Here is a 23,816-nt window from a genome sequence, read left to right as displayed (position 1 = left end):
AAGACAATAAAATAAATACAATTAAAGTGGACCGACCTATCCTGCTATTTTTAGGCAATAGCATAGGTGTCAGATATATAAAAATATATAAAAAACATGAAGTATGAAGTGTTTTGCTCAAAATACCAAACAGATCCCCCATTCTAGCCATGCCTCATATCCCTCTGTTCCACTTCCTGTTTCAAAAGTGCTGATTTGGGGATAAAGCTTTAGGAGGGGTCTGAGCTCATGCGGGACCCGGCAGCTACCGTCTAAACTAAATGCTGCCGTAATGAAACGCCATATCATGGATCATCAAGGATCTGAAACAGTCTGGAGCTCAAAGGCTTTCTCTCTTGCCGGTTATACCACAAGGTGAGTTCCTTTCTACTTCCTGCTTCTTCACACACATGCTCTCCAGCACAGGTTAGCTCTGAGTGTTAGCGATGCTAATGTAAACACCGACCATATTACGTCCAAAACAGTCGGGCATTGTTTCTGATAGCAACGTTTCTGATTGGACCGTGGGTCCACATTTCAGATGTTACGTCATATCGGACGCAAATCTGGATCAGCTCCGTTGTTCCCCGTTTTTAGAGATTTGGGTACGGAGGAAAAGAGAGGGGGTTTTATTTCCTGACGCTGCGTGAGTTCCCCGACACACCGGGGACACATGGTTATGTAGAGAAGACATCAACAAGTGCATTTTGCATGATAGGTCCCCTTTAAGTATTTTACTAATCTTGATATATGTATATATGTTTTTATATATCACACTAACTTTGAGCACAAATTCTTAAAAATAACTTTAACAAGAGCGTCTTTAGTGGCTAAAACTGTATTTAGCATTAAATTACCATCCATTCCATTCACTTTTTAAAATAATAAATATACAGAAATATTTGTGTTTATAAATAAAGGAAATGAACAGTAAAAGAAAATGAACAATATTATTTTACAAAATTCGTTATTGTGCCTTTGCCTCAGACGGACTACTTCTTGGACCTGTAAACTTTAAAAAAGTAACGTTATGTATCCGACGGCAGAGACAGCTTTGTTTTTACGGAGCTCCGACGTCACGGGCGCCATCTTGTATAAGGGCGTCATGTTCTCGAGATACTCATACTATATCTTTCTAGAAAAACCCCTGTACAGTATATAGCACATATTCTCATTAAGGTACACACTTAAAAAACAAATTATAATACTTACGGATGGGCTTTCATCTCTATGTAATTCTTGGGAATGAAGCCGTCTTTTCCGTTTAGCTCCGCCTTGTACCAGTTCTGATCACACTCTTCATTTAATACCTGAAGACAGAGAAAGAGTTCAGGTTAGTGCCATCAAGTGTCAACAATGGGCAGCAATCAACCTCCTACATTTAGCTCCGAGCCACTGCCTTTCATTTCCCGTCACTGCAGAACGTGCACGTTAACAACTGCCTGGTAAATATTGAGAGATGATGGAACAGCGGGCAAATAAAATCGAACAAAAACAATTTGAAACGCTTGAGAAGATTATAATTAAGAAGATGCAATTTTGAGTCTGTGTTTGACAAGAGCCTTTAGCTGTGGAGCCTCATTTAAGAGTGACGGATAGCTGTGAGGGATTCATGTCTGAGAGTGTGTGTGATAGTGCATCGGTGTGTGTCCACGTTCATTTGCAAGCTCCACTTTGTCTAATTATGAGTGTTAATGTGAGATGGGAGAAATTAACCTTCAGGCTGCAGCAGCTAAAAAAGGCCCATGAGTGTTGTTTCATTCTTAATTACATTTTTGATTATTTTTGTAGGCCGACCCGCATCGCAAGGGTTCCCTCCACAAAAAGCAAATGGAATTATACAATTGGATTTTAGAAAACGGCATAACATTATCACTGTGGCAAACAAACGTTTATGACCATTTGTTTCAATTTCCATGAAGTGAAAAGCTAACATTAGGCTATAAAGGAACTACATCACGGTCACATGACTTCACGTCACCACCGCTAAGCTAAAGGTGGCTAATGTTGGGCTATAAAGGAACTACAGCACGGTCACATGACTTCACGTCACCACCGCTAAGCTAAAGGCGGCTAATGTTGGGCTATAGAGGAACTACAGCACGGTCACATGACTTCACGTCACCACCACTAAGCTAAAGGTTGCTAATGTTGGGCTATAAAGGAACTACAGCCCGGTCACATGACTTCACGTCACCACCGCTAAGCTAAAGGTTGCTAATGTTGGGCTATAAAGGAACTACAGCCCGGTCACATGACTTCACGTCACCACCGCTAAGCTAAAGGTTGCTAATGTTGGGCTATAAAGGAACTACAGCACGGTCACATGACTTCACGTCACCACCGCTAAGCTAAAGGAGGCTAATGTTGGGCTATAAAGGAACTACAGCACGGTCACATGACTTCACGTCACCACCGCTAAGCTAAAGGTGGCTAATGTTGGGCTATAAAGGAACTACAGCACGGTCACATGACTTCACGTCACCACCGCTAAGCTAAAGGCGGCTAATGTTGGGCTATAGAGGAACTACAGCACGGTCACATGACTTCACGTCACCACCGCTAAGCTAAAGGTTGCTAATGTTGGGCTATAAAGGAACTACAGCCCGGTCACATGACTTCACGTCACCACCGCTAAGCTAAAGGTTGCTAATGTTGGGCTATAAAGGAACTACAGCACGGTCACATGACTTCACGTCACCACCGCTAAGCTAAAGGAGGCTAATGTTGGGCTATAAAGGAACTACAGCACGGTCACATGACTTCACGTCACCCCCACCGCTAAGCTAAAGGTGGCTAATGTTGGGCTATAAAGGAACTACAGCACGGTCACATGACTTCACGTCACCACCGCTAAGCTAAAGGCGGCTAATGTTGGGCTATAGAGGAACTACAGCACGGTCACATGACTTCACGTCACCACCACTAAGCTAAAGGTTGCTAATGTTGGGCTATAAAGGAACTACAGCCCGGTCACATGACTTCACGTCACCACCACTAAGCTAAAGGTTGCTAATGTTGGGCTATAAAGGAACTACAGCACGGTCACATGACTTCACGTCACCACCGCTAAGCTAAAGGCGGCTAATGTTGGGCCTTAAAGGAACTACAGCACGGTCACATGACTTCTCGTCACCACCGCTAAGCTAAAGGCGGCTAATGTTGGGCCTTAAAGGAACTACAGCACGGTCACATGACTTCACGTTACCACCGCTAAGCTAAAGGCGGCTAATGTTGGGCTATAAAGGAACTACAGCACGGTCACATGACTTCACGTCACCACCGCTAAGCTAAAGGTGGCTAATGTTGGGCTATAAAGGAACTACAGCACGGTCACATGACTTCACGTCACCACCGCTAAGCTAAAGGCGGCTAATGTTGGGCTATAGAGGAACTACAGCACGGTCACATGACTTCACGTCACCACCACTAAGCTAAAGGTTGCTAATGTTGGGCTATAAAGGAACTACAGCCCGGTCACATGACTTCACGTCACCACCACTAAGCTAAAGGTTGCTAATGTTGGGCTATAAAGGAACTACAGCACGGTCACATGACTTCACGTCACCACCGCTAAGCTAAAGGCGGCTAATGTTGGGCCTTAAAGGAACTACAGCACGGTCACATGACTTCTCGTCACCACCGCTAAGCTAAAGGCGGCTAATGTTGGGCCTTAAAGGAACTACAGCACGGTCACATGACTTCACGTTACCACCGCTAAGCTAAAGGCGGCTAATGTTGGGCTATAAAGGAACTACAGCACGGTCACATGACTTCACGTCACCACCGCTAAGCTAAAGGAGGCTAATGTTGGGCTATAAAGGAACTACAGCACGGTCACATGACTTCACGTTACCACCGCTAAGCTAAAGATGGCTAATGTTGGGCTATAAAGGAACTACAGCTCAGTCACATGACTTCACGTCACCACCGCTAAGCTAAAAGTGGCTAATGTTGGGCTATAAAGGAACTACAGCACGGTCACATGACTTCACGTCACCACCGCTAAGCTAAAGGAGGCTAATGTTGGGCTATAAAGGAACTACAGCACGGTCAAATGACTTCACGTCACCACCGCTAAGCTAAAGGAGGCTAATGTTGGGCTATAAAGGAACTACAGCACGGTCACATGACTTCACGTCACCACCGCTAAGCTAAAGGTGGCTAATGTTGGGCTATAAAGGAACTACAGCACGGTCACATGACTTCACGTCACCACCGCTAAGCGAAACGTGTGCAGTGTAACTTGATGCGCTGACCAACAAAGAATTGGTTACAACTTGTTGAAACGGTGTGAATCTGTGTATATCATATGAAGTGTGTTTGCACGGAGCACTCACACAAATACAGACATGAGAAAATATGTCAAGCTTCACCGGTTGTCGGGCTGACGGTGGAATATTGGAGGATTTCAACATTGCATTGCCCAACCCTTATCTCGATATTTACATATTTCAGAGGAAAACTGAGCAACACCGAGACAGCTCAGTCATGCATTCTCCATCCGAGTGACGTTGCAAAACTCAAAGCCAATAAGAGCCCAACTTCTGACCAACCAATACATAACAGAACAGAAACAGGATGTGGTACACGTGTCAAGCTCTCATGTGTTGTTTCATCAGCTTGAAAAAAAAGGCCATTAATCTCCCGCTCGCCTCCACTCAGACGGAGCCTGAAGGGTGACTCACTTTAACTCAGGTTGGTTAAAAGCAATTCCATTCACCGTCTTTGATCGCAACTCATCTGCATAATTCAAAAGGAAACAAAAAGCATGCGTGCGATCCTTAAGGCAGAATTACTGACAGAAATGTCTCGTCGTTGAATTCAAAACTCAACTTCTTCTTCCTCACCTCTCAAATTCATAATTCCCCGCTAACCCAGCCCAGGACAGCTGTCCGGCTCGGCCCGCTGCAGCGCGAGTGTCCGGGGTGCATTTGCCCCTGCAGAATGCCAGCTGTCGCACGCCACCCCCCCAGCTGCTAACCCAGCACAAGACCAGCATTACCGGATCAAGGAGTGGCCGTGGACCGAAAACATAAGCAGGTTGAAGGGGGGGGGGGGGTGTAAGTGTAACACAGTGGACTTAAAGGGATGGAGAGTGTGTAGGGCTGGAAATCTGTAAATGTACCCGCTGCGGGACGACTTTCAACATTTTCAAGGTTTTTATTGTCGTTGTCGATCTCTGAAAGATTGACAATAAAGTTGACTTTGATATGTCTGAGGTCACAGGCTCCTCCAACACAATAAAACAGATCAAATAGTTCAAGTAAATACAATAAAATAGAGAGAGTGCAAGAAGAGTCTATCTACAACTAATTGGGATATGATATTAATTTGTAAGTTGCAAACAGATGTTATTTCAAAAGAATAAACGCTCGATGAACACACGTAAAGGAATCCTGACTGATGTCAATGTGGCAGTGTCAGAGCCAAGCCTCACACAAAGAGCCTCGGGGTGTGTGTGTGTGTGTGTGTGTGTGTGTGTGTGTGTGTGTGTGTGTGTGTGTGTGTTGACACATCAAACAGACCTTTAAGAGCTCGCTGCTACAAAGACACACTGATCTAACACTGAGGCTTTCAGGCCGGCGGACACACAGCTCTCCGCTCACATTGGCTCCGGCATTGTCAGCTTGTGGTCGACTGCATGTGAGGGATATGAAGACCGAGAGACTACAGACAAGTAGCACACATTACACAGAGGGTGGTCGCTGTCTGAATACTACCCTACGAGTATAAGTAGCACACATTACACAGAGGGTGATCGCTGTCTGAATACTACCATACGAGTACAAGTAGCACATACTATCCGGAGGGGAATCACAACATCTCTCCGTCTTCAGCTAAATATCAGAAAATTGTCAAAAGAATGCCCAAATCCCTCAACAGTTACAACACCATGCATGCATGCGATTAATCTCCCCCAAAAATGGAAAAATAGTATTTTAAACTTGTTATTAATAATGAATAACAACATGTTATTACTGCGATTAACGCTCACACCGACAGCCCTACCGTAAACACCTCATGTGTTAAAGCAGGGGTGTCAAACTCAATTTCATCGCGGGCCACATCAGAATTATGCACTCAAAGGGCCGGTTGTAAATATATAAAATATACATATATATAAATATATATAAAATAATGTATTATATTACACTATTGCCTCTGAACTGGATTATTATCGGATAGGATAATGACTTAGTAATTAACTACGTCTGAAAGCAAATAATTGCAAGTCTCTTCAGTGCCATGTCACAAAACGAGATGCATTGTGGGACATGTAGTTTATGGGCAACCTGATTCTGTAAAGCGGCATTTAACCGTATAATAAACGTATTACATTCTTTGCAAGTTCTTGCGGGGCCACGTAAAATGAAGTCGCGGGCCGGATGTGGCCCCCGGGCCTTGAGTTTGACACCCCTGTGTTAAAGGGTCCTTGTGGCGGCTCAATCCCCGGTTACATTCGAGTCGCCGAGAGGCTAAACTTGGCTTCAAACTGTGACGCGTTTTCGAAAAGAAAGTCCACGTTGAAGCGATATAGTTTTAAGGATATTTAATTAACAAAATCAAAACATAGTAACTATGGACAAAACGGTCCACAGAAAAGATGACGGCACAAGCTCACCCTCACCGGAAGTGCTCAACAAGCAGATAAAGGTGAGGTAAATAATAATGATAATACAAATAATGAACTAAGTAGTGTTATGGCACCTACAGTCCTACTAACGTGTCTAATAGATGCTCTGAACTCCAAATGACCCGCTTTTTGCTTTCTGCCAGCAACAGACGGGCTCAACACCGGCACCCATCTACAGGGGGTCCGGGGTTAAACCACAACATTTGGAGGTCCTATTCTGCCAGCACTTTCCCCACACATGCAATGATCCTAACTGGCGAGTTGTACAACCCGACGGTACGGAGAATTAGGCTGATCACGCGTTTTAGCACACCGTCTGTTAAATAAGAACATATATTAATACGTAACACCGCAGCTTCTCCCGGGGCGGTTTCATCAAGTACAAAGAGAAGCTGCTTCTGAAGAATTGATGAAAGCATTCTTAGAATCGTTGCATTTTCTAAGAATTTCCTCAATTAATAAAAGCTTCGGTATAAGCAGAAACTATTAAAAAAAGCCCCCAAGGTGTTTTGAATGTTTCCTAATGAGAGGTTAGACAGCATGTAAATTAGATAACAACATGGTACAGAAACACATGTTATCATATCACTTTCTCTCATGGTGCAAAACAATGGATATCCAGCATCCAGCCCAGCTAACGTTAATTACACTGTAATCTGAGCTTTCCAATTGAAACGTATCGTTATATTATATTTTATTGACCGGTACTTTAAGCTGTTTTATACTCGTTTGAGTGATAGAGATGTTAGTGTGTGTTGATGCCTGCCTAAAGACTGCAGATGGAAATTAGCTATACAATAAAAAATTTTTTTGAGATGAATGTATTTGTATGCATGGTCCTTGTTCAAATAAATACATAACATTAAATAAGACTAGGCTACAGTACATTAGGCTTGTGTATTTATACTATGTGTAGCCTACTTTTAAAGAAGGGCTTACAATGTATTCAAGATTTGTTTTAATAGTATTTCTTTTTACACCATAGAGAATAATTCTATAAATATATTTCTATTTGATTTATTTCGAACGTGTAAAACAATAATAGAAGTGGTGGGATTAAATAAGTGTACATTTCTTCCCACCCCTTTTCAGATGTGTAATTAAGTAGATATATAATTTAGAATGAGTAATATTTGTGTATATCAATTTGACACCGATTACGTTTACATTGTAGTATTATTGTTTTACACATTCGAATCAAATCAAAATGAATCCCACCCCTTCTCACAAAAACTCTTTCTCTCTATAAGCTCAGTGTCCTTTTATATTACTGATAAGTCTCCCAGTGTTTAGTCCAGAGCAGGGGTGTCAAACTCATGGCCCGGGGGCCAAATCCGGCCCGTGACCTCGTGTTATGTGGCCCCACAAGAGCTTTCAAAGAATATAATATGTTCATTATACGGTGACATGCCGATTTACAGAAGCACGTTGCCCATAAACTACATGTCCCACAATGCATCTCAAATTTGCCTTTTTTCTCAGACTTTGACTTTTTTTCTTCAAAATATTTATTTATTCTCAGAATCTGCCTTTTTCTTTTCGATTTGGACTTTTTCTACAGAATTTGTCTTTTCTTTTTAAATCATTTTGTGACGTTCTCACTGAAGAGACTTGCAATTATTTGCCCTAGAATTCTGCTTTCAGACGTAGTTAATTATGAAGTTATTACCCTATCCGATAATAATCCAATGCAGAGCCAATAATGTAATATAAATAGGGCTGTCAGTCGATTAAAATAGTTAATCGCAAATTAATCGCACATTTTTGATCTGTTCTAAATGTACCTTAGAGGAATATTTTTCAGGTTTTTAATACTCTTATCAACATGTGAGTGGACAAATATGCTTTATGCTAATGTTTATTATCATTTGAACAATGACAAATATTCTATATTAAACACAAGAACCTCTGAACATTACAAATATTCGCCTCAATTCAACCTGGAACCTCTCATACAATACAAATGGTGTGTGTGTGTGTGTGTGTGTGTGTGTGTGTGCACGTGCGTGTATATGTGTGTGTGTGTGTGTGTGTGTGTGTGTTGGATCGTTGGAGCTATGTGCAACTCAAGGCATATGCTCGAACGGGAGCTGCCTGGACGCTGCAATCATGTTGCACTCTCCGTGCAGACTTCTCCTACAATGTCCCGCTGTCTGCATCAAGTCAAGTGCTCGGCGCAGTTGTGGCGAAATGTCGCTCCTCTGTTTTCATTTAAACAGCTCCTTATATCCGTTAGCGCAGCTAGCTAGCACCAGATGCTAACAACAACAATGCACGTAAGGTCTCTCTCGACACACACACACACACACACACACACACACACACACACACACACACACACACACACACACACACACACACACACACACACACACACCCACACACACACACACACACACACACACACACACACACACACACACACACACACACACACACACACACACACACACACACACACACACACACACACACACACACACACACACACACACACACACACACACACACACACACAGTGCCTGCGAGCGTGGAAGTGTGGTCTGCCACAAGCGGGCGGCAGGAGCGGGGCTGTCAGCATCAGTTTGTAGATGGTATTTTATTTCCTCAAATTAGCATTATTAGCATTAGCACAGCGCAGAAGAAGAAGAAGTGACATCAGCGGCTTCATTTGCCCAATCCTCCCTCAGGGACTTATTCCGGTGTGAACGCGATCTGCTAGATAGTTCCAGAACTATCTGGGAAAAGTACTTTGTGTGAAAGCGCCTAATGATGCTAATGTGGCCCGAGATTACATTTAGTTTGAAAGCCCTGGTCTAGAGTCCTGGCAGTGCATGTTATCATTGTTTAGAAGCAGAATCTCTGGGACTCCATGCCACCAGTCTGTATGAACTGGAGTAGCCTTTGATAATCACCCAGTCTACACCAAAGCTAAAAATAGCCCCAGCAGGTGCAGAGATACAGCGACCGCCTGAGATTATATGAATTACTAAAATGCTTAAGTGACTTTTCCAGGCTATTATTAAAAGAAGCCAGTGTTTGTAATCCGGTGTCGTGATGTCTCTCGTGATGCTCCATCGCTTCTCGTTGGATAACATGTATATTTAATTTAATAATTAAATTCCCTAAACTCTAATTAATAATATCCTGCTTCATATCGTGTCTAAAGCCCTTCAATAGAGTTTTATTGTCAGAGTTTATAGATGTTTTATCTTCATGGTCTCCTGTATATTTTCTACTTTTTAAAGCTGTTTTAATTCTATTTTGAGATGTTTAAATTCTAGTATTGTTCATTTCCACTCTTTCATTTCTACTTATATGTAATGCCTTAATTTGTTGTTTTTTACGCTGCTGAAATGCAAATATTTCCCAATTTGGGATCAATAAAATACGTCTCATCTTAATCTTGTTCGATGTGTTGTCTTGTGTAACCATTAGCCAATCAGGGTAACCCCCCCCCCCCCCTTATCACCTGAATCTCCTCTAGAGCTCCAATGAGTTCTTTGTAACCAAACCTCTCTCAGAGGGGCGTGGGGGAGGGGCTCCTTATCTTCATCTAAAGTAACAGACAGAGAATCAACACTTTGGAAACAGGGCTGAAACAGAGGGGATTATGGGTAATGCTGCCATGATCTGTTTGGAGTTTCAGCCAATCAGAGACAGGCTCTGTATATATCTGAGACCTGTGATATATTGATGAAACACAGTATCATAGACGACCTTTAAAACAGAGAATTGTAGAAGTGATAATGTGAAAGGAAAGAGACAGTCAATACGTGGAGCAACTGATTGACTAAATCGAATGCAGAGAGAGAAACATTCCTCACCGCCTACAAATATGTCAGCTGAGGGATGCGTTTCTCCGATAGCGTCCACCCAGCACCACTGACATCCATTAGTAGGTTTTCCGACCACAGAGCATGGTGTGTCGGGGCGCCGCGGTGAAGAAAAAACCCACATGCACGTCGAGAGCCCTCTTATCTCACAATGTCTTTACTACATCTGCGGTGCAGCACACTGAAGGTTTCGAGCCGAACGCGGGTCACTAACTTGTGATTAACCCTTGGAGACCCACACAGGACATTTCCGTTTTTGTATATCTTTGTGTTTTGACTTGGTCATTTCGTTACAGTATAATCAAGTTTTACACATCCCAGACACCAGCACAACCTCAGCTAATGATACATGTCACTCATTAGAGACTTATATACACGATAATAGGTAGAGATGTCTCGATCCAATCACGTGGTTTTCAAAAGATCGGAAAGAAAAAAAAAAAAAAGAAAAAAAATCGGGATTTCTTTTTTTTTATAAAATCTTTTTATTATTTTATTTAATGTTACAAAACAAAAATGACCATGTTCACGTCTTCAAGTCATCCTGAGGCCTTAGTTTTGGTTTAAAATTACACACCTTCATGTATGTGTTGCTTTCTTTGGGCTTGTTTTCAGACCTGGTTGCTTATTTCTCTGAAATCTGGCAACAGAGTGGGCGCAGTGTCTAATAGTAGCAGCAAGCTAACGAGAGGCTACGTTCAGCTGGTGACTCGGGAGTCGGGACGGAGAAAATGTTGGGAGTTTGGAAGTATTATAAAATTGAAAGTGAAGGCAGTGTAACAGATACCTCATTCACACCAACGCAACTCCGGTTCAAGCTCCGCGCTAGAGCTTTTCAGGTTCAGAACCGGTTCAACTCCGGCTCTTTTCACACCGCCCAGAGTCCGACTGGTGCTGCGTCTTTGCGTCATCGTTTGCGTGCCTGCTTCATAAAGCCAAACCGTGCGGATTAAATCAGTTGCATTCATTTCTCATGGCTCTATCTGCAGCTTTTCCGGAGTCATTTCTGTGGTTTCGTTATATTCTTATAAAAAAAAGTGTACTCGTGTCAATAAAGTTTTTTTAAAAAACACAACTGCTTCCGAGGTCGGTCTTATTTCTTAAGGTGGACTGAACTATGAGTGTGGAGTAACGTTGTATCTTTCATTTATATGAACTGTAGCCTTCACCCAGGTATGCAACAGCTGTTCTCAAATGAACACGTGAAGTAAAGTTTAATATTTATAGTTTTATGAGTTATAATGAGTTATAATGAGGTGATCAACGTGAATGCTCAGGTTCCACCTTAACACGCAGACACGTTGCTTCACCATGAGCAGAAACCTTTATATATACAGTCTATGGCAGAAACACTGAAACTCTTGTTACGTTTCTCCATCGTTGTTTACAAACTGGATAAAACGCGGGCTTGTTGTTGTTGTTGTTCAGGAGTTGATCCCGCCCCGGCCCCCGCCTCGACGTATGCGGTGCTTTCGCTCTGGCCGGACAATTTTTTGGTGCTTGAAACGAACCGGATTCCGGAGCTAAGAGGCTGCTCCGCTTCGGTGTGAACAGGAAAACCCGGTGCTTTTCGAGCTCCAGCTCCGAACCGGCCCTGAAACACCGTCGGTGTGAATGAGGTAAGAGCGATGCAATGTTTGCAAGGCGGAGACTTTCAAAAGGAAAGAGAAACTGAACCGTGAAAAGGCCAAAAGAATAACAGCCAAGATAGCTGAATTCATCGCGTTGGGTGACCAGCCGTTATCTGTTACAATTTTTCTCTCTTAATGCATTGCATAGAGATCAGATCGGGAAAAATCGGTATCGGCAGATTGTCAAAATCAAATGATCGGAGGCAAAACAAGGTGATCGGGACATCCCTAATGATAAGGGATATTTGCCCATAAAAAAAAAAACGGAGCTTTAATTTTTTACTTATTTAATTAAAAATAACTGCTAACCAGAACATTGAAAGAAACATTCAACACAGAAAATTCCACACATTTATTATCATTGTATCACATATTTGTATTGCCGTTGTTTATTTCCGTTTCTGTAGTTTAACGGAGCCTACACACGGCGGCGTGCGTTGCCGCTTGGCGGTGGGCGTGTCTTGAGCTTGGGGAGTCAACGCGACCAACAACCAACCACATGAATGTCCCGCCCCGGACATACAAAGCAAAGCATTCATGCTACATCCATGCTGGCTAAATATACTGTCTCTGCTTGCTAGCTGTCCATTCAAACGAAGTACACTGGATATAAACTCCCCAAACAGGCGAAGACCTACCAGTTTCCCCCACTGTCTCTGCCCCCCCCCCCCCCCATGCCTGGCTCCTCCGGTTTGTATCCCTGTAGGTAAAGAGGGACTGGTCACAGAGTACCGGGTGATTCCCGACCGCCACGATCATTTTCTCCTCCTTTTGTTGACATATGGGAAATAACTGCGGTCTGGCTCTCCCAACATACACGCGGTTTGATTGGCTAGCGCTTGTACTGTCAGATTTGCATACGCGGGATTTGATTGGCTGACGCCTCCGTAGTAGAACATTGCTCTACTAAGAGGAACAAGACGGCATGTCTCTGGCTCAAACAGCTGAGAAGTTATGACGCTTTGAACACCGCGTGATATTTGGGATCGGCCCCGCGGGTCTCGGGGGTTCAAGCAGCGTTCAATGGGCCATTGTCACGTTTGTGAAATTCCGATAAAAACGCAGTTGACATGATTCAACACGGCTTATTTCCTCTTTTGAAAGCCAATTTTAAATACCGTATGTACGCACTGTAAAGATCGTGTGCACCAAGTGTTGTGAAAATGGAAGCAACCATTATGCAAGCAGTCTGAATTTGTTTAGCACATGTGAATTCTTATTTGCCCTTGATCTCGTTGTTTGAGCCATCAACTATCCCTTAACATTTTAGCGTCACTCCAATTCCCTCCAAGAATCAGTGTTTCCATCTATTCACAGAGAGAGACTGCTAGAGAGAATTCAACATACAATTCAACATGCTATTCATCAGGGGTAGGGTTGCAAAGGGGCGGAAAGCTTCCGGTACATTTCCGGAAAGTTTCCATGGGAAGTTGAGCTGCGGAACTTTGGAAATATTCGATGCAAAATTAAACAAAAAAACTAGAGCCGGGACTCGATTAAAAAAATGAATCTAATTAATTAGAGGCTTTGTAATTAATTAATCGAAATTAATCGCATTTTTAATCAAATATACATATCTGACCTGAGAACAGTGAGAAGCAGTTTCCACATGGATGTGACTCCAGGTGGTCGACAGTCGAGTGCAGTCCAGTGAGCAGGGAGCTGGTTATTCACTCAGACGTGGACTGACTCATCCTGGCCCTGAAACCAGTCATCTGGTTGAGTGTGGGTTGGGTCAGGGTGTGGTTCCTTGCACTCGGAGTCGGGCTAACGTCCACGCTAGCTGCTACATGCTAGCTGCTACATGCTTTGCATTTAGGTGATACTTTAGGCTTGATGAGCTGCGGTGATATGCAAATTCTTTTTTGCATAATTTGCACACAGCCGTGCTCTTATCGACGCTTCCATCCGTCCGTTTTTGAAAAATGTCCCATCCACGGGGCCGACCAAAGCGTTTCATCAGCTTGTTCGTTCATGTTTGACTATTGTTCCCCGTGGTTTGTTGTTGTTTGAAGTCCCATGCTGAAGTCATGAACGTTAGTTGGTGCTCCAGTATAATCGGTACGCCTGAAACTCATCCAGTGAGAAACGTTCCGCTGTGCAAAAATAAGTGCGATTAAAATGCGTTGATTTTTTTAACACGTTAATGTTTGTGTAATTAATTAATCTTAATTAACGCGTTAAAGTCCCGGCCCTAAAAGAAACATGAAATTTCAACAGATTTTTTTTTAAAGTAGAACAGAACAAGTTTTAATTATTTGATTGAACAATGATTTGTTTCATTGAAGAACGAAAACAGGATTGTTGAGTTAAATGTTACTCATCCCCCACGAACCCCACTCATTAAAAAATGAACAAAAATGCACCCCCATCCAAAAATCCCCACAAAGTCCCATTAAAACGTTAAATGAAAAAAGCCCTTCTCCCTCCACAAAGTCCCATTAAAACGTTAAATGAAAAGAGCCCTCTCCCTCCACAAAGTCCCATTAAAACGTTAAATGAAAAGAGCCCTCTCCCTCCACAAAGTCCCGTTAAACATGCAAACCTCCCTTCAAGCAACCCTCTGCATTTTGGCTAAACCCTTTCAGTCAACGGCTCTCCCTGGGCCTCATCAACGCCACACGCTTCCTCTGCAGTGTCACTGTCCGGCCTGTTGAGGATGCTCAGTGTCCGGCTCAGAGGGCCTTCGGTTTGCCGAATGCCAACCAGTTGTTCCACTCTCACATGTGTGAGCCTGTTGGAACCTTTGTGTGGTCTCGATAGCCATGCCGTGAGCCGTGTGCTATGGCATGGATATGCAAGTGTACTTGAATGGCATCGGTTTGTTTTAGTCAAGATTATGCTAAAATATACTTTCCCAAACTATATTTGAGTTCCCTACGAAGAGCCAACCTTCAGTTTAGAAAATTCCCAGTTTATTCCCGAGGAAAGTTTCCATCTTTGAACATTCCCAGAATTTTGCAACCCTCGTCCGGGGTAAAACATGTTCTGATCTACTCTCGAGGAAGAGTCTGTTGAAGATTGCTTAAAATATGGGAAAATTGCACTTATTTCAAGATGACCGGGTTCCAGGTGGGCGGGGCTAAGGGAAGCTGGACATATGTTTAAAGCACGTTGGAGCAACTAGTTTGGAATAGTTTGTTAATAGTCAATTATTCTCCAGATGAAGACTCTTCGACGACTACTCTTGAATAATCTTGATTTGTAACCATTTGAGGAATACCTTTCGAGAGATATTAGTTTTCTAGTGAAGAGTAACATGAGAAGACAAATGTCATGTGTTTCCATATGCAAATGCAAGCAGATGTAGCTTACTTTGTCATTCAGACTGGAAACAGGAAGAGCAAACCATCCTATATCTGTCAAACCAAACCTACATTTGCCCTCTGACACTTCAGCTTAACATGAAATATATAACGTCCTTTGATAATCTGTACAACATCTGAAGGGTTGAAAAACACAATGAAGCATATTAATACGTCTGAATATGAAACACTAAAACAAAAAGCAGATCCTACCCTTTCTATCCCCCCCCCCCCACTAGGTTATTATCTTTATAGCATTTAGGAGACGCTTGCTAAACCCATTTAGAAAGATAAAGCCTGGATAGTGAAAGGGAATTAGATTGTATGCTTTGAAAGAAAATGCATCAAATAAAGTGAACGCTCGGCTTGCATCCGGAGTGACATTTGAACTGAAATGCTTCAGCTCTGAAACCCCAAAGGATGGCAGCCCGTGAGGAAAAGCAGAAATGAAATATTCGCTTGGCTTGCAGTTTTTTTTAAAAATTGGAAACCGTACAGTGAGCAGACAACCGCAGCATTGTCTGAACTGAACTCTGTCTCTGTTATAATCCAACATCTCTCTCTCTATCCCTCCCTCTCTACCAAGATCTTTGTGTCTCTTTAATCTGATTGAGCCACAATAGTTGTAGGAGTTTCTATTTGAGAGGTTTATCTCGTCCACAGCTGCCACGTTAGACGCATCCTCCCCCTGTCCCGCTTTATGACACGCTCAAATATTATAGCATTCACAAAAAAGACCTCCACTCAGAGTTCGGTATCTCTCGGTCATACTGGGAAGTTACACAATAATGCCTTTGAATCCATCAACGGCATTAATCTTATTTGCAAAAGATATTTTGTCTTTGAAAAAGAGATTTACTTGGGGTGGAAGCAGAGGATTCATCTTTACTTTATTACATAATCTAATGAAAAGTCAGCGTAGCAACTCTATCGTTATAAATCAAGTTTCATTTATATAGCACATTTTAAAAACGATTTTTGGTCGAGCCAAAGTGCTCCAGATGCAATAAAAAACTAAAAATCAAACGGGGAAATGTCAGGACTCGTCGATACCAACATTTTGGTTTCGACACCAAGTCAAGAATTGAGATTCCGATTCTTTTTCGATACTTTTCTTAAAAAAAGGGAAACAGTCTTAAATGTAATTACTGTGCTTTATTTCACACCAGAACCAGAACACAAACTTTTAAACAATGAGAACAATAAATTAAATAAATGACTAGAATTTGTATTAAATAAAATTAAGCATCATCTATAAACAACTTTTTTGTTTTCCGCTTCTGGCGTCTTTTTTGTCAACAAGCCGAGGCGCAGCGGCGTAATACTCTCACATGCTCTGGCAGCTAGCGCGTGCACGAGAGGGGGGAGGGACTTAGAGCGTGCACGAGAGGGGGGAGGGACTTAGAGCGTGCACGAGAGGGGAGGGACTTAGAGCGTGCACGAGAGGGGAGGGACTTAGAGCGTGCACGAGAGGGGGGAGGGACTTAGAGCGTGCTTGAGTGGGAAGGGACTTAGAGCATGCACGAGAGGGGAGGGACTTAGAGCGTGCACGAGAGGGGAGGGACTTAGAGCGTGCTTGAGTGGGAAGGGACTTAGAGCATGCTTGAGAGGGGAGGGACTTAGAGCATGAGAGAGGGAGGGACTTAGAGCGTGCACGAGAGGGAGGGACTTAGAGCGTGCTTGAGTGGGAAGGGACTTAGAGCATGCTTGAGAGGGGAGGGACTTAGAGCGTGCACGAGAGGGGGAGGGACTTAGAGCGTGCACGAGAGGGGAGGGACTTAGAGCGTGCACGAGAGGGGAGGGACTTAGAGCGTGCACGAGAGGGGAGGGACTTAGAGCGTGCACGAGAGGGGAGGGACTTAAGGTGCTTGAGGGGGAGGGACTTAGAGCGTGCTTGAGAGGGGAGGGACTTAGAGCGTGCACGAGAGGGGAGGGACTTAGAGCGTGCACGAGAGGGAGGGACTTAGAGCGTGCACGAGAGGGGAGGGACTTAGAGCGTGCACGAGAGGGGAGGGACTTAGAGCGTGCACGAGAGGGGAGGGACTTAGAGCGTGCACGAGAGGGGAGGGACTTAGAGCGTGCACGAGAGGGGAGGGACTTAGAGCGTGCTTGAGAGGGGAGGGACTTAGAGCGTGCACGAGAGGGGAGGGACTTAGAGCGTGCGAGAGAGGGACTTAGAGCGTGCATGAGAGGGGAGGGACTTAGAGCGTGCTTGAGAGGGGAGGGACTTAGAGCGTGCTTGAGAGGGGAGGGACTTAGAGCGTGCACGAGAGGGGAGGGACTTAGAGCGTGCACGAGAGGGGAGGGACTTAGAGCGTGCACGAGAGGGGAGGGACTTAGAGCGTGCACGAGAGGGGAGGGACTTAGAGCGTGCACGAGAGGGGAGGGACTTAGAGCGTGCGAGAGAGGGGAGGGACTTAGAGCGTGCTTGAGAGGGGAGGGACTTAGAGCGTGCACGAGAGGGGAGGGACTGCAGGCACGACTGCAGTGCAGGGAGTGGAAGCAGAGCGCTGAACACACACAGCTCTTATTAAACGGCGCTTTCTCACCGGAGTACTTTTCCCCGTCATTCTTAAAGTACCGATACTAATGAAACGGAGGAATCGTAACGTTTTTAACGGCAGGGTATCGCGGTACCTTTCAAGTATCGGTACACCGTGCAACACTAGTCAGGAGTTGTGCGTATAATCAAGTACTTTTTCATGACAGGGCTCGACGTTATAAACGGCCCGCTGGCAAAAAACAGTCTTCAAATAAAAGAAAGTCACCGGAGGAGTTAAAGGAGAGAGACGGGGAGCATGAGAAGAAGAGGGAGAGGAAGTTTCAGCCAGCTTGATCGATGGAGTTGGATTCAATAGGATGATATAAACAAGGTCTTCTGTCGGCTCCGTACATCAACGCCAAGTAAGGGAAGAGTAGGAAATATAAAAGGTATTGGCTTTAGGGAAATGTCCCAGTTTAGGATAATGAAGGTTCTAATCTATTACATAGCCATTACATTTCTAACTCCTGATGACAGGAAGGCAGAACGTGTGTTATAAAAATAATAATACCTTCTTTTTTTCTTCAACAATGACCACAATGTAATAATAATAATAAACCAAATATGAACAGTTGAGGAAAATGAGGAAGAACTGATGATTCAAATGTTGCAGTACAAGTAGTAATGTATCAGTTTGCGCATAAATTACTATTGCAATTTTTTGTTGTTAATTTTCTTCATTATTAGAGTCGATGTTTGGTCGAAGGCTCCGGGCCGGTGACAGGTGTTTACCCTTAATGTCTACCCCTGCAGTAGGCTGCACAATTTGGAAAAAATAATGAATTGCGATTATTTCTGACGGATTTAGCTATCGCAATACGATTCGGAATAGAAGACGGATTGATCATTTTTGCATAATTATTCTCCTTTTGAATGAAAAACACATTCAAATGGTCATGTGCTTTATTTTGCTTTTAAGAAGACCGAATAATGACGTCATAAAGATGTACAGAAAATGGACATGAGGGTTTTCAGTGACAAAAATGTTATTTATTAACCTTTTTGCGGTGGTGGTGGTTTTGGGCTACAGATATAAAAGAACAGAAAACATTAAGTTAATATACATTTTGGCTGCATTTAACAAATATTGTGCTTTTTGCACAACCGTACTTTTCGGACTATAAAGCGCACCTGCATATGAGCCGCAGCAGCTAAATTGTCCGTCTGTCTTGCTCTCGTTCTGTCTCTCCGTTCCACTTTTACTTTGGCGCACTACCTGTCTCACTCTTTTCCGGCCTCCAGCTTTTCCTGCTGGAGCCCGCCGCTTAGAGGTGGCGGGCGCGGACCGGTCCTAGAGCCCGTAGAGTTAAAGGTGGTTAATTTTACCTGTAAAATCCATAGATTTAGGAGGTTCCCTAGTGGCCGTTAGCTGGACAAACAAAATGGGGGAAAAAGTCGCGGCTTATAGTCCGAAAAGTACGGTAATCTTTTGTGTGATTCTGGTAATATTCTCAGCCCTAGCTTGATCAGAAATCATGCTTAAAAGGACAGAAGTTACCATCATCTCTTCGTGGGCTTACGAGGTGATTCCATCGTTATTTTTTACCACTTATCCCAATGCCGAACAAATATAGATTTTGGTTTGATTCAGACGTGAAGACAAGAAGATTAAATCCTTACCCTCTAAACTTGAATGCCACACAGACAATGCTTTGCATAAACCTTAAGTATGTGAATGATAGGAATAGCCACGCTCCAGCAGTCCTGGTTGCATAAGGTGCACGAAGGACAGACTTAGTAAGCATCGCCTGGCACGAGATGGAGATGGTGGGGGTCAGAAACAACACGATGATAAATAAAGCACATGTCTGCATGGGATTGCAATACATCATCATCAGCAGCAGCAGCAGCAGCAGCAGGGATTACTGAGGAGGGGTCGAGTTAATCTGAGCGAGCGAGGTCATTCAGAGAGAAAGAGAGACGAGCGTTATCAGAACCTCCCGGGACAAACACTGCCACCAAGTTACTGGAACTGCCCTTTCTGCTGTCTATTTGCACCGTGATAACATCTGTAGCGGAACGAAACTGAACAAATAAAACTGAAATATAACTGGAGATATCCAGACCTCCAAATGGTTTTCTACAGACTTAATTAAACAAACTAAATCATTTGTATATATTTTACGATGAAAATGAGAATAATAAGGCAACAATGATCCCTGCGTTGGAAATCTTCCTCGGGGAATGATGCAAGGCCAGGCAAGAATATCCTTCCGTACATTTATTTCTTATAAACAAAGTACAATTTAACAGTTTCCTATCGTGCCCTTTAGCCTTTGCTATGGCACGCTTGTTTCACCCTGTGCTTTCCCTGGTGAAAACCATAGAGGCTTCTCAATACTCAAATTTCCCCTCCTCGACTCCTCGGTCCTCAGGTAGTGACCCGGAAATGAATTTCAGCGCGCCATTTTGAAGGACGTCTCATTTCTCTAAATGCACACCGAGGACCGAGGATCGAGCGTCGAGGAGGCTCTCTGGAGGAGCTATAACCGAGGATACACTGATGGTTCCTCCACGGCTCCTCCGCGGATGCATTTCCGGGAACGGTGGAGGCGTGACGCACGGCCGGACTTATCTCAGCCAATGACAGCTCTGCATGCATCCCCTGGATATTATTTTAGAAACTGCTTTCATCGCGTCGTGATGTTTCCAGAGAGAACAGCTGTGAGGTGCAGAAAGCAGAGCAGTGTGCAGAATATATATCACTCAGTATAACAGGCCTACTCTCTTTATTTGCTTTAGTTTAGTAGATATCTACAAAGAGTCCATATTTTTCTAAGACCATTTAGTGCTTCACAATAAAATACACAACGGCTGTAGCCTGATTATGCTTTAGGAGCTGTAGGTGTGTGTGGTACAGTGTGTAGGTGTGTGTGTGGTGCAGTGTGTGTGTGTGTGTGTGTGTGTGTGTGTGTGTGAGGAGAGGAGTTCTCATTTCTTTAAACGTCTGCTGCTTCCCCTCCTCTCTCCTCGGTTCCCCTCCTCGGTCCTCCGCTCGCATCTCCTGTGGGCGGGACTAAGTCTCGAGGAGGGGAGTCGAGGAGGGCAAAAGGAAGAATTGAGAAGCCTCTCATGTGCCTATACAGGTGGTCTAATCCCAACACCACCCGCCTCCAATATATAACAATGACCAAAACTGCCTTCCACATAAAAGAAGGATTACCAACTCTTTCAAAAAACAAAAATCTAGCAATTTATGATCAGATCAATCCTACTTCTGGCCCTGAAACCGTAGGTCGAAAAGACGTAATAAATGTCATAACATTAAGACAACATATTCAAGGTGGTTTTCAATAACATATCCGTGTATATTTATTTCTCAAAGTTATGTTTTTGTGTCTCAAACTTTAATAATTTTAAGATTGGCTTTGATCAATTTAGGCAAATGATATCATATATGATAAATGAGAGGTTTTATTATTTCCACATATTTCTTTCCATTCTTCCTTCCTCCCGTTTTGGGTCAGAGTGTGCGTGGAGGACCGCACCTTTTCCCGTCAAGTTAGTTTTTTATAAATCGCAAACATTGCTTAGAAACGGGCTCATCTTTTGAGCGTACCGCCGTTTATAAATGAGGCCACTATCTGGGACAGTATGGAGGGACCATGGGTCAAGTTTTTATATTTAAGATAATAATAAATCATGGTTTTTATTTTAGCGTTTTTCAAATAAACAAAAACGTTGAAATAACGATTGACTTCAAGACTAGCGAAACCCAGAAGTGCCAACTCCATTGGTGTAATAACTGATTTCTAAACACCCTGAATTATCACGCTCCAAATATCTGGAACAGACTCCCAGAAACCTGCAGGTCCGCTGCAACTCTGACTACTTTTAAATCCAGCAAGAAGACTTTTCTTTTTGTCGCTGCTTTTAATTGAACTATTAATATCTTAGACTGCACTGTAACTTTTATCCATGTACTTTTTCTTGTAATGTTTATTTGATTAGCTTTTCTTTTTTAATGCTTAATGTCTTTCATTTTTTTTTGTAAAGCACTTTGAATTGCCTTGCGTTGAAAAGTGCTATATAAATAAACTTGCCTTGCCTTGAATTGTCTAAAGACGATCAGCTGTTCCACCCTGTGTGACAGATACGGAGCAGATTAAATGCCATCAGTTTTAGGCGTGTGATGGGTTGTGTGTGAAGAGACACGCAAGTCAACATTTTGCTTTGTCTGGCAAAAAAGCAGCTTTAGAAAAAGAACAAAAGCCGTCAAAATGAGTTTGACCTGCTTCGCTCCCCGCGGGGGGGCGGCTGCCTTGGAGCAGCAGGCGATGAGTGCAGAAAGACTGAGAACGAGATTACAATGGATTCCAGTAAATGAAGGGCTTGTAACACTCGGTAATTAAAATAATGGTGGAGGTCATTAGCACACGAGGAGCCTCCCGTATAGAGCAGCATTATTATAACACCTCAGGGGATAACCGTTAGAGACCCCGGATAAAGAGGCTGAACGTGGCTTTGTTGTGGCACTAAAGTCACGACGGGCGGTAACATAAAAACCTTAGTTCGTTATTTATTGAAAAGTGTAATGGCATCATGTGGTTTTAGAAAGGGATATAAACACACAGGTTTTAAGCGTCTCAATTCGCGTTGTTCTTGCGTTTGCTGTTTTGAGTGAATAAGGGCATAATGGAAGTTACAAACACAGCACTGTACTAATTACAACTAGGGATGTCCCGATCACCTTTTTTTGCTCCCGATCCGATTCCGATCATTTGATTTTGACAAACTGCCGATACCGATTTTTCCCGATCCGATCTTTATGCAATGCATTAAGAGAAAAAAAAGGTAACAGATAACGGCTGGTCATCCAACGCGATGAAGTCAGCTATCTTGGCTGTTATTGTGTTGGCCTTTTCACTGTTCTGGGGCAGTTTCTCTTTCCTCTTGAAAGCCTCTGAAAGTGTCAGTTGCTTCAGTGCCGTTACCTGAGTGGCCGCTGTGTACTCGTCGTGTTGTTGTTGTTGTTTGTTTCTCAGGTGGCGCATTAGATTGGTCGTGTTGAACGTAGCTCTGTTATTTCCACCACGCGGAACCTCTGCCTTGCAAACATTGCATCTGGCTGTTACACTGCCTTCGCTTTCAATTTCATAATACTTCCAAACTCCTGAGATTTTCTCTGTCCTCCCGAGTCACCAGCTGAACGTAGCCTCTCGTTAGCTTGCTGCTACTATTAGACTCTGCGCCCACTCTGTTGCTTTGAGAGAACTAAGCAACCAGGTCTGAACAAGCCCAAAGAAAGCAACACATACATGATGTTGAGTCATTTTAAACCAAAACTAAGTCCTCAGGATGACTTTAAGACGTGAACACGGTCATTTTTGTTTTGTAACATTAAATAAAAAAATATATTTTATTAAAAAAATAAATAAAAAAAAAATCCCGATTTTTTGAAAAAAGAAAAATCGGATCGGGACATCTCTAATTACAGATAAACATGTCTTCAATATTTAATTTGATTTAAATGTACCTCTATACTGGTGTCAAGAAACATACATTTACTAAGAAGAATATCCCAATATATATCATGAACTATATCTACCGTCTTTGTCCAAACTCCAAAGGCGTTGTGTTGAATCAAGAGCTGCGAATATTCGATTCATTTCAAACCATATTGATAATTATCCTTTACATGCTCGAGAAATGTTTACTCAATACATCCCAATCTCTTTACTCCTGTATGAAAGTAAACTGATTAGCTTTGAGTTGTGGAATTAAAAGACATTTGAGGACATCATGTTGGGATTTGGGAAAAACAAAAATCATAATTTGTCACCATTTTGTATAAATAAAAATCACCAGATTAACAAGCAAAGTGTTTCGTAAAGCGCCAGTTTCATCTGTCTAATCCCACGATGCTTCACTGCAGCTTCAAATCCA

At 43.1% G+C, this 23,816-nt stretch overlaps 1 protein-coding gene across 1 annotated transcript in view; it reads right to left on the bottom strand.

The window, feature by feature from the left end:
* grb2b (growth factor receptor-bound protein 2b) overlaps positions 1-23,816 on the bottom strand; it is a 66,092-nt gene that overhangs the window by 18,457 nt on the left and 23,819 nt on the right. Inside the window, exon 2 of the mRNA XM_071204125.1 lies at positions 1,192-1,289. Within this exon, the coding sequence (XP_071060226.1) occupies positions 1,192-1,289 (98 nt within the window). The remainder of the gene's footprint in view (positions 1-1,191; positions 1,290-23,816) is intronic.

This window comes from Pseudochaenichthys georgianus, chromosome 8 (genome assembly GCF_902827115.2).
Source record: "Pseudochaenichthys georgianus chromosome 8, fPseGeo1.2, whole genome shotgun sequence".
NCBI classification, from domain to species: Eukaryota; Metazoa; Chordata; class Actinopteri; order Perciformes; family Channichthyidae; genus Pseudochaenichthys; species Pseudochaenichthys georgianus.
Note: the sequence above shows the minus strand (reverse complement) of the source record. Positions and strands in the feature narration are given on the sequence as shown.